Source organism: Stigmatopora argus, chromosome 11 (genome assembly GCF_051989625.1).
Source record: "Stigmatopora argus isolate UIUO_Sarg chromosome 11, RoL_Sarg_1.0, whole genome shotgun sequence".
Taxonomy (NCBI): domain Eukaryota; kingdom Metazoa; phylum Chordata; class Actinopteri; order Syngnathiformes; family Syngnathidae; genus Stigmatopora; species Stigmatopora argus.
In genome coordinates, this window is record NC_135397.1 from 16,431,803 (window position 1) to 16,443,871 (window position 12,069).

The 12,069-nt window shown below is 39.4% G+C and overlaps 1 protein-coding gene across 9 annotated transcripts in view; it reads right to left on the bottom strand.

The window, feature by feature from the left end:
• The window catches only part of cep68 (centrosomal protein 68), a 15,728-nt gene extending 4,636 nt beyond the window's left edge, over positions 1 to 11,092 (bottom strand). Inside the window, exons 1-8 of one of the 9 annotated variants that reach the window (XM_077614193.1) lie at positions 10,748 to 11,091; positions 7,949 to 8,055; positions 7,670 to 7,851; positions 6,536 to 6,654; positions 6,371 to 6,461; positions 6,052 to 6,138; positions 4,681 to 5,643; positions 4,354 to 4,528 (exon numbers count right to left, since the gene is read on the bottom strand). In XM_077614193.1, coding sequence (XP_077470319.1) covers positions 4,354 to 4,528; positions 4,681 to 5,643; positions 6,052 to 6,057 — 1,144 coding nt within the window. In that variant the 5' untranslated portion in view covers positions 6,058 to 6,138; positions 6,371 to 6,461; positions 6,536 to 6,654; ... (1 more) ...; positions 7,949 to 8,055; positions 10,748 to 11,091. Of the gene's footprint in view, positions 1 to 4,353; positions 4,529 to 4,680; positions 5,644 to 5,990; positions 6,139 to 6,370; positions 6,655 to 7,669; positions 7,852 to 7,948; positions 8,056 to 10,747 lie in introns of all 9 variants that reach the window. The other 8 variants (XM_077614192.1, XM_077614194.1, XM_077614188.1 and 5 more) reach the window with 8 other exon arrangements.
• Positions 11,093 to 12,069: the final 977 nt, after the last annotated feature.

Here is a 12,069-nt window from a genome sequence, read left to right on the forward strand (position 1 = left end):
ACATATATACACATATATACACATATACACATATACACACATATACACATATATACACACATATATATATATATATATATAGTGGTACCTCGACATACGAGTGTAATCCGTTCCGAGACTGAGATTGTATGTCAAGGTTCTCGTAACTCGAGCGGACGTTTCCCATTGAAATGAATGGAAAAAAAATTAATTCGTTCCAGCCCTCTGAAAAAACACCAAAACAGGATATTGGATTGGAAAAATGTTTTATTTCTTCTAATTCCCCATCTATTAACAAAGTAACACATAACTAGTGGTTTAATAGAAATAAAGTGTTTAATCTAACTAAAATTGGGCGGATTTCGCCGAGGGGAGAGGGGCACAAAAGGGGCGGGGGGCTTCGTTTTTTTTTTTCACACAACGCAATCGTAAACAGAACAAACACTCCACCCTCACGTTCGCTATCGATGGGCTGTTTGCTGTCGTACTATTCCCTTCAAAATATTCCGAAAATGATGCACACAAATGTCCTCACAATCGGAGAACGCACGACCACTTGCCAACGAGCAGCAGTCTTATCAGCGATCGCACCGCTGCTCATGGGAGCTTCGGGGGCGCTGGCTAGCGGCTCCTTTTAGCTTGTAGCATCTGTGTTCGCATCCCCTCGAACGGCGCCTATGATAGAGTTGCTACCGGGGATGCTGTTGCGAGCCAGTGCCCCCGATGTTCTTATGAGCAGCCAACGAGCAGAGTCTTTTATCAGCGATCGCCCCGCTGCTCATGGGAGCTTCGGGGGCGCTGGCTAGCGGCTCCTTTTAGCTTGTAGCATCTGTGTTCGCATCCCCTCGAACGGCGCATATGATAGAGTTGCTACCGGGGATGCTGTTGCGAGCACGAGTATACTTCATTACCCAGAAAGCCCTCTTTTCCCTGCGCATGCGCGTTGTGCGTTTCCTGGTCTGAATAGCTCATCCGGTGCTCGTAAATATTGTTATACACGAAAGATATGCAAAAAAAAATGCCATGGCCACCTGTGTGTGTGTGTGTGTGTGTGTATGTATATATATACATACACACATACACACATACATATATATACACACCATGCCATGGCAGCATAAATAAATCTACCGTGCATAATACCAAGAAAGAAGAAGCGGACATTCGGAAAACAGCAACAAAATATTTTTCCAAGGACACCAAGCGAGTGGTAACCACTAAAAATAAAAAATGAACCAGCATTATGGGGGATTTATGCCGTAGATAAGGACATGAAGCTGGCATGACGAGAGGACATCAACACACTGCTCGAGAGCCACTCAGCCTCCTAACTGATGACATCGTCGAAATGATCCCATCGGGGAGTGAGGAAGAAGAGGCAGCGAATAACGACGAAGATGAGGATGAAGAACGTGATCTTCCTTTAAGATATCAGCAGATCTTCAATAATGCCACACAGTTTGCAACAACGGGTCCAGGAGATTGATCAAAACATGGAACATTGAATTCGGCAATCGTCTTGACAGTGTCATGTCCTTCTACAAAAGCGTATTTGTACACGAAAAGAAAAGGTGGTCGCCATGTTCCTTGTGCACCGAAAACCTCTCGCAAAAGCTCCCCTACGGCTCCTCCTGAAGATTCCATTGATGATCCAATGCCTCTCAAATCTGTCGAAAAAGACTTGGACTAAAGCTCCCAATAACCATTTTTTAATATTGCATTCCGTGCATTTTCTAGCGACGCCTTCAGCAAATCAAACCAACCCTAAAAAACTATTTTATGGCTATAAAACCTCTACTGCAGCTACAGCTGCGACACAAGAAATAATCAATAATAACCTCATACAATTGAAATATTATTTAGGAATATAGCCATATTTTACTCACCAAAAATCCTTTTTAACTGTACACAATATCCATCCTCCTTTCTTTCTTCCTTCTTTTCTATCGCCATCGAAGCTAATGCTGAAAGTCGAGCCTGTCCTGTCGTATTTCTGGCATACGTTTTTATTCGAGTTAGTGCAGAAAATGTTCGTTCCCGTCTGTGACAGATTTGCTTGCTTTGGAGTTGTCAGACCTTTATTAATGACGTCCAGCTTTTTTTTCTTGAAAAGTCCGTCTTGTAAATGGCTTTAAATCAACACAACAATATATTTGCTTGTGCAGCTCGCTCCAGATACAGTTTGGTAGCTCTGGCTAATCCACTATCACCAGCCAATCATAGTGGGTGAAAGTGATGACGTATACCTACGCCTGCGAGAAGGCAATGACGTATCCCTACACCTGTGACAATGCATTGTGGTGTTGCCAACTCGAAATCTGATTGGTTAAATCAACAGTCTTATCGACGCTTGTTTAATGCAGCACAGCCTGCAGAACTGATTGTGAAGGCCTTGAGGCAGATTTCTGACCCTGGCAACAAATAATGGCTGAAATGTGATTGGTTGAATGCTTCAATATGAAAACACACATCTGGAAGCAGTGCAACCAGGGGGAAAAGCAATGAAAGGAAGCTAACAGACATTTTGGAATTATTTAATAAGTATTGATGGACAAAATATAATATATGATTCAGATATTTCTTAGGCCAGCAGAGAAGGCCTTGAAGGCCCTGACGGCCCGCCACTTATATATAGGCATATGAAAACACTGTAATCAGTGTTTTCATATGGCTATAACTGTAGAATTTAATAAATACACTTCTTGATAATTGTACTTGTGTACTTGTATTATTATTAAATACCACAGTTACAGTAATCCCTTGAATATCGCGGTTAATGTAGACAAGACATGGCCACGATAATCGAAAAATCGTGAAGTAGGGTCACCCCTATTATAACTTTTTTTTCTTTCTTCAGTACTGAGTCCTAGTAGAGTGGCTTCCGCTTGGATTCCGCGCATGGATTTTCACATTTTTATGAACTTAAAAAAATATATATTAATAGCGGACAAAAATCGCGAAGTAGTGAATTCGCGATAATCGAGAGATTACTGTACAGGCATATGAAAAGACTGTAATGTATTAATATTTAAATATAATCTATACATTTAAAAAATGTAAATACTTTAAGTACTGTACTGACAATGAAAATAGTTCCTCCGCTTGATTTAAATAATTAAGAAAACAGCTTATTATAGGTTTACTCCAAGTCCTCTTTGTTAGATATGAGAGGCATTTTTCTTTTACAAATGTTGTTGTTGTCTTAATGACCTGACCATGTTGTCATCAGTCTCCTTCTGAGTGGCCCCATGCAGTGTGTTGACCTCCTATGGTTATGCTAGGTTCATGACCGTATCTATGGCGCGAATCCCCCATAATGCTGGTTCATTGTTTTATTCCTCGGAGTTGGAGGCGGGTATTGTAGTCCACAAGAGAATTTGCATTTCTACACCTTGGAAGATGCGAGGTTTGAGGGGTGAACAGCGGAAGAACGGTTGCTGCAACGTGCAGCACAGCAACCTGGGGAGAGAGACCAGCTGCTATAGCTTGGACCTCTTCACCAGACTGGTGGACCTCACGAGAATTTATTTTTATTAATTCGCAGCATACAGATTGCCACAACAGGCGTGCATTTCCAGAGGGGAAGAGCATTCACTTCCTGTGTGTCTCACGCTTAACTGCATGGTGGAATCCATTAACATTAACATGGTTCCTACCAGCTGAATTATGTAAAAAAGAACGCCACAGTACAGATTCATTTATGCCGCAAAGGCGTGCTACGCCTCTAGCATATCAAGGAATATCAATATTTAGGAGGCATTTTCAACGGCGACTCAAAAAAATAGTCTTCCTCCACAGGTGATGTGCGCAATGCGAAATTCACTCGCAACAAAACAGGAAATGGCAAGACGCAGTCCATCTCGCTTATCGTTTCTTCTTTGGCGCTAAGTGAGAACCATTTCAGCGCCCAAAAAGAAGCGGTGCTCTGGCCCACCATTTTTCATCTGTCTTCCGCATGCGGGTTTCAGCATTATCGCGGCCATGTCTCTACATTATCTGCGCAATTTGAGGGATTACTGTATTTACATTTTTTTATTTATAGATTATATTTAGAAATGATTACATTATAGTCTTCATATTCATATAAATGTAATATTTAAGAAATACATAATTGTACTTGTATTTTTGTATTGGTGCGAAAACATGTTATACATACATGGGACTAATAATAGTGGTGATCTTACTTCGTGGTTTTTCGATTATCGCGGCCATGTCTGGTCTATATTATCCGCGTTATTCAAAAAAGAAAATCGTCCATGCACACATCATGATGGCGACCTTCAAACAATATATCGTTCAGGCCTACTCTAAACCCAAAATAACATGTCTACAATTACATTCACAAGGATTCCTATAGTTCATTGATATACGCACCTGATTTAACAGCACTCTTCTTATTGGTGGTTGTGTTTCCATTATATTTTTGACCTTCCTGATTGGCATCAGCATCTATGACCTTCTCGTTATGCGATATAGTGGGTAGGATAGAGCTCATACGTTCACAAAAGGCTGTTACTGGGCAGTTCAGCCTGGTTGTCACTTCTGTAACCTGCAACCACAGATTAACAGTTTCTATCATACAGGTAATCAAAAAATAATCCATCCATCCATAAAAATCAGTACTATAAGTGGTGAAACTTGGTCCTTACCCAAGAGGCATAAAGCAATGTTTAACGTAAATGCAAGTTATACAACACTGACCTGTCTGGTAAGGAGTTGCCCCTCCTCGAGGTGGTCAGGTAGTGCCCAGAATTCCTTGTCAATGTCCACATATTGGGACTGAGAAATAAGACTTGTTCTAGAGATTAAAGAGACTGAGGAGAGTTGTTCACTTTGATGATGGCTCTGAATATCATGGGGGCAACTCACAACATCATTGTCAATAAAGTCTACATAGTCCAATAACAAATCATTAGACTTTGTCTTGAAGAAAAGAAGAGAAGCGATCCGATCGGTGGAATTGCTTTTTGGATCCACATCGTTCAATGCTTTAGACTCTATTCTGTTGCCTAGGTTTGAGTCTAACCCATTCGGGATGATAGTACAAAGGCTATCTAGTTCAATACCAGAATCCTGTGTGTTGAGGCCTTGTTGTTGGCAAGAGTCTCCTATACTGTCCCACTCATTGTCTATGTGCTCTGCTCTTAGAGGATAAGTGTAGTCGAGCAAATCTTGGTATTCTCTGTTTGGATCCAAGGCTGCATTCTGCCCATTTGTGGATTTGCGCAAAGTCTTCGGAATGACACATTCCCAGTAGTTTGCTTCATAGTATGACATATTTCTTCTTCTTGACTGCCTAGCTAAAGAGCAAATTTGTTTGTTTTTCACATCTTGTTGCCCGATTTTTGGAGTACTGTTAGAATATAGAATAGTCGATGTTAGCTGAGGCCTTACAGAAAGGTCTTTTTCCTGGAACTCCACAATGGAGCTGTAGGGGTCATATTGAACCAATTTTCTTCTGGTCAAAGTAGGTCTAAACAAATGTTCTTCATCTTGTAGCCCACTGGTCATGTCCATAGAACACAGTGGTGAACCACACACATGTAAAGATGCTGTATCATTAGGAGTCAAGTTGTAGCTCACTGGATTTTTGTCTAACATTGTCAGCGAATTGTTAGTGGGATGCTGACTTTCATTTACGTTGCTGACACTGGCATCCATCTCCTGTAAAAAATAGAAAAGAAAATCACATTTCAGGGGTCCAAAGTTTTGTGATCACAGAATGGTAAGCATACAATGAATGAATTGATCTCGACTAGAGCTAGGCATCAGAATATTTTCTTGCATGGCACATTCATTACAATTGTACTTAGTGGAAGGTGAGCTGCATTGAAAAAAAACACCAAGAGAGAAAATGAAAAATGTATGGTAGGGGGAAAAGAAAGGTGCAGACAATGATAAACGTGAAGGCTCAAAAAATCTAAGACTAGGAAATATGACAAAGAATAAATTATCAAGCGCTTGTTTCACCGTGACAATAGTGGGAGACAAGGAAAGGTCAGCATGCTTACTGTGTCCAAAGATGTTGGCAGCAGACAGCATGAAGTAAAATAAATAAAAGGTGTCACTTACAGTCATTACACAATCCCACCCATTAACCACTACTTTTTTGGGGGTGCGTGTTTTTTACAGGGACATTTTCCAATGATTGCCAACAACCTAACATTAAAAAAATAGATTTTAATTAATAAATTGACTTATTATTAACATGCCAATAAATGGTATAAAGATTCAGGCAATAGTCTCAGAAAAACATGCAATAGAAAACAAGAATGTAGACCAGAAATATGAGAAAACATGCTCTTGTTTGGTGTGGTTAGTTATTGGATATATGATGTCACTGTACCTAAAAATCATATATGGAGAATCATAACATAAATAAGGTACTTGCCCACTGTTGATGAAGAGTCTTCTTTAAAATAGATGGCTGTTCAATAGGGAAAATAGGCTTTCTCATCACATACTGTCTTTTGGTCAGGAACCTAGAAGTGGGCGCCATGGTAACAGTTTTAGGGGGCTGTTCTTTCTCCCATTTTAGTTCTCTTTTGTTACTTGCAAAGTCTTCTGCAAGGGTCAGTCTTGTGCCGTGTTGATTAGATGTATCTGGAACCAGCATCTTCCATAAATGGCTGCATTGAGTGGTGTCCATTGGATGAAATGTCATTGATGAAGATCCTGGTAAATACATGAATATAACATTTTTATCTTACCCGGTTACTTCTATAGTTATCTCTTTAAATAAGTTTAAAACTATTCACATTGATGTGCTATCTGACTTTACAAGATAGTAAGACACCCCAGGGGCCAGTGTGGGATTCCAGGGAGTTCCCAGCAGGGTGACTGCCCACACCAAGAGGTGGGCAGTCCACCCTACCTTCTATTGAACCAGACGGTATTTCATCTAGGCATTTATAAGCTACATTGCTACATTGGGAGGGGAGTGGGGCAGTGGGGGGGCTTGTTATATGATGTTGTCTCTCTTCCATTTCTGACCGGACATTCTTTATTCATATATTTATATATATATATAATATATTTATATATATATATATAATATATATATATATATATATATATATATATATATATATATATATAATATATATATATATAATATATATATATATATATATATATATATATATATATATATATATATATATATATATATATATATATATATATATATATATATATATATATATATATATATATATATATTTTTTCTTTTTTCTTTTTTTTAACTTACCGCAATCACATAGCGGCATACAGTGACGCACAAATATTTTCGGCAGAAGTGGCAGATGAGGTTTCAAAACTATGATAACCGCTTGTTTTATATTTGACGAGACTTTTGTCGACATCCCTTAATTTGCCTACCACGGATGGGGCGAAATTCACCTTTGTTCGCTGATTTACATGTCTTAGATGCAAGGAACAAGTACACTGATCCCTTGTTTTTCGCGGATAATTTAGACCAGACATGACCACGATAATCGAAAAACCGCGAAGTAGGGGCACCCCATTACTACATACCATACTCCATGTTTTTGCGCCCATACTAAAATACAAGTTCACAAGTACAACTATCAAGAACATTTATTAAATATCACAGTTACAGGCATATGAAAAGACTATAATGTATTAATATCTAAATATAATCTATAAATTAAAAAAGTACTGTACTTACAATAAAAATAGTTCCTCTCCGCTTGATTTAAATGGTAAAAAAAATTGCAGTTGTTATTGTCTTGACATTGTTAAGACGATTGCCAAATTCAATGGCTGGGACCACGTTATCATCAGTCTCCTTCCAAGTGGCTCCATGCAGTGTGTTGACGTCCTATCGTCATGCCAGCTTCAAGGCCGTATCTACGGCATAAACCCATCAAAATGCTGGTTCATTGTTTTATTCCTCGGAGATGGAGGCGGGATCTCTTAGTCCACATGAGAATTTGCAATTCCACACCTCGGAAGACGCGAGCTCCAGGCGGTGAACAGCGGCGCGCCAGTGGCCAAGAGAAAGCAGCCGCGCTCATCAAGAAGAACAGTCGCTGCAACGTGCAGCACGGCAACCTGGGAGGAGAGACAAGCCGCTACATCTCGGACATCTTCACCTCACGATAATTTATTTATATTTATTCCCAGCATACAGATCGCCACAACATGCGTGCATCACCAAAGGGGAAATGCGTTCACTTGCTGTGTCCCACTTTTAACCGCACAGCGGACCCCATTAACATGATTCCCGTCAGCTGAATTACATACAAAAGAATGCCATTTAAGCCGCAATGGCGTGCTATGGATTTAGCATATCGAGGAACGTCAATATTTAGGAGGCATTTTCAACGGCGACAAAAAGTCTTTTTCCACAGGTCCGCGTTGCAAAATTCACTCGCAACGTAACAGGAAATGGCAAGACTAATGCATATAGTCACTGTCTATTTGGCGTCCCCATTCTCCTATATTGCAAATTCTTTCTTCGGCACTGAGAGATGTTTCAGCATAAATTTAGACATTTTTAATGAACTTTTTATTATACACCTCAGAAAAAAATCTGCGATGTAGTGAGGCCGCAAAGTGAAGAAGGATTACAGTATAATGAAACTAGAGTCAACATACATCATTAAACTATATTATACAGAAAACACAAGCAAAATACATCATTAATATTTAAACAGTAATGAAAAAGATTATATGGAAAGATGCCATGCAGTCTGGATGAAAGTCGTATTCAGTAATAAGACACAAATCTGCAATAGGACATTTTTAGCGTCTGCTCATTTGACCACAAAAACACAAACGTCCGATGGCTTGACCGCAGTATAATCTTCCGTTGATAATTTTGAGAGAGTAAGGTGAGAAGTGAGAGAGGTCTTCTGCTATTATTAAGCAACCATGGCCACAATTTATGAAATAATCTTAGTTAAAGGTGCTACGACCACACGGAAGTCAACTTCCTTGTCACTCGCCTGGGATGTTTAAAGTGGCTTTCCCGCAATGCTTAGAGTACGCTCATTTGACCACGAAAACACGAACGTCCACGGGCTTGACCCCAGTATCAAAATCTGATATAGTTAGTATCTGTATATAAAAATCGAGGTTTCAATCCCAAGGGTCCGTCCATTCTGTTTGGAGTTAGCATGTTCTCCTTGGACTCGTGTGGGTTTTCTTCGGGTTTTACTGTTCCCTCCCGCATCCCAAAGACATGTACTCTAACACAGTGTTTCCCAACCACTGTGCCGCGGCACACTGGTGTGCCATAAGCAATGGTCAGGTGTGCCGCGGGAAATTGCAAGTCATACAATGTAATATTCACAGAGAAAAATTTATATGAATAAAACGAGATTAAAATTGAACTATTACAAGGTTAAAATATATATATGATGAATGTTAAATTACAGATTATACTATTACAAGATTCAAATTGTAAAGCGGTCATTTTGTTGCTTAGTTTTCTCTAACATGGACCGGAAGTTGTTTGGTTTCTAGGGCATCAACTTTTGCCAAAGTAAAGTCAGATGAGCGCATTTTTTAAAATATTAGGAGCTTTAAGTGATATTTGGAGAGAAGTCATAAAATTATGCGATTAAAAACATTACATAATTTATTTTTACATCAATCGAACAGGAAGTTGTTCAGGGTCCACAGACATCAACTTTGGGTGACATTAGGTCAGTGTGACTATTGTTAATATAGGCTAATATAGTTTTAAATTTTAAAAAAATCACATGGTGGTGTCCCTTGATGAGATTTTTTCAATGCAAATAGTGTGCCGGGGCCCAAAAAATCTCTTAGAGCAGGGGTGGCCAAGTACCGTCCTCCCTCCACCAACACACCTGAATCAAATAATCTGGATCGGTATCAAGCTTCTGGACAGTTTGCTGATGAGTTGATAATTTGATTTAGCTGTGGTAGAGGAGGAAGATATGGAAAACAGACTAGATAGGGTCTCTCGAGGAATGGACTTGGGCACCCCTGACTTAGAGTCTAAGCCTTAGACCAGGGGTGTCCAACCGGTCCTCAAAGGGCCGCAGTGGGTGCATGTTTTCATTCCAACTCAACAAGAGGATACCTTTTGAAAGTGTAATCAGTAAATTAAAGTCAGGTGCTACTTATTTTAGAAGACACCTGCTTGGTTAAAATGTCAGCACTGGATCGGTTGGAACAAAGACCAGGACCCACTGCTGCCCTCGGCGGAATCGGTTCGAAAACCCGCACCCACTGCAGCCCTTTCTGGGATAGTTTGGGGGCCACTGCCTTAGAGTCTAAGCCTTAGACTCTAAGGTAGTGGCCCCCAAACTATCCCAGAAAGGGCCGCAGTGGGTGCGGGTTGTCGTTCCAACTTCCAACCTATAAGAGGAAACCTTTCCACCAATCTGGTATCCTAGAAGTGCAATCAGTGGATTGCAGCCAGGTGCTTCTTTTTTCAGCAGAAACCTCATTGGTTAAACTGTTTGTGTGGAACAAAAATCCGCACCCACAGCGGCCCACGAGACGTCTGCTCTAAGGAATGAAAACTCAACATTTTGGCTGTGTCAAACTGAGTAGACGTATATAAAAAAATACACGAAAAACTGAGCTGTTGAAATAAACATGCCTTTCTGACGTATTATTATCTGCAATACTATGAGGCCTGATTATACATACGTATGAGGATTGTTGTGTCCCCCAGACACCGGTTGCATAAATCCGTCACCAAAATGATAAATTTGTTTAAACAAACCTCCTGGCTGAAGACGAACAAAGATCTGGTCCAGTCACTTACCTATAAATTAGTTTAGTATTTTTGCCTTCGTTGTCGATTTGTAGAGACGAGCTTTTGCCATTGTCACTGCGTTAGCAGTCTTCCCCAAATCGTGTTGCGTTCGCGTCCAACTGTATCGTGCTGAATTGTCACCACTCTTAAATATGAAAATACGTTCGTTTTCAGTGTCATTAAATATTGAAAAGTTTGATCAAATTTTACATTCTGGGATTAAAAAGTAAATGCAAATGTCCCATTACAATTCATCTAAACTACTTTATATTACTGCTCGCAACACTCGATTCCCGCTGGTGGTGATATGATTGAGTGCGAGGGCGCACCGAAGTCAGGCGAGTAAACCACTACACCATCAGGTGGCCTACATAGTATGACTACTTTTTTTAAACAAAAAATCCCAACATCCACCCTGAAACACTTGAATAGAGTTTGGCATTTACCGAAGCGGTTTAGTAGGAGAAAAATCACTAATCTAGAGTTTTAAGATGGCCGCCGATTACAAACGCCGCCAAATAGTCTTTTCCGTCTACTTCTAAACACATGTGATTTCTATGCATCTAGTGCAGCTTTCATGCTTCTCTACCAATCAGATATTAGTCTTTAACTCGGGTACCCTCAATGACACCAGGAATTCAAGATATTTAAATACCTATTTGACTACGCTTTTTATTGATTAACCGTGGCTGACTTAAGTCAGCAGCTCATTATTTTATATATATATATATATATATATATATATATATATATATATATATATATATATATATATATATATAAATATATAAATATTTATATATATATATAAATATATATATATATATATATATATATATATATATATATATATATATATATATATAAATATTTATATATATATATATATATATATATATATACACACACACACACACACACACATACATTTCCATATATATACATACATACAGGCATATCCAGGTTGGTCCACCTTTGTGCAGTTTGGATGTTCTCCCTGGGCCTGCGTGGGTTTTCTCCTGGAACTTCAGTTTCCTCCATATTCCAAAAATATGCATGGTAGGCTGATTGGACTCTCTAAATTGCACCTACGTATGAGTGCGAGTGTGAATGGTTGTCCGTCTCCTTGTGCCATGCGATTAGCTGGCCACCGATTCAGGGTGTCCCCCGCCTATGGCCTGAAGACAGCTGGGATAGGCTCCATAAAATAAAAATAACGAATAAATGGAAAAAAATTTAAGGACTTAAGTGCGTGTTGTCAGTGGCATTGGATAGGAATAGGTCCATTGAAAATAAAGTTTTCAATTTTTGGTGGAACGGCACAATTTTGG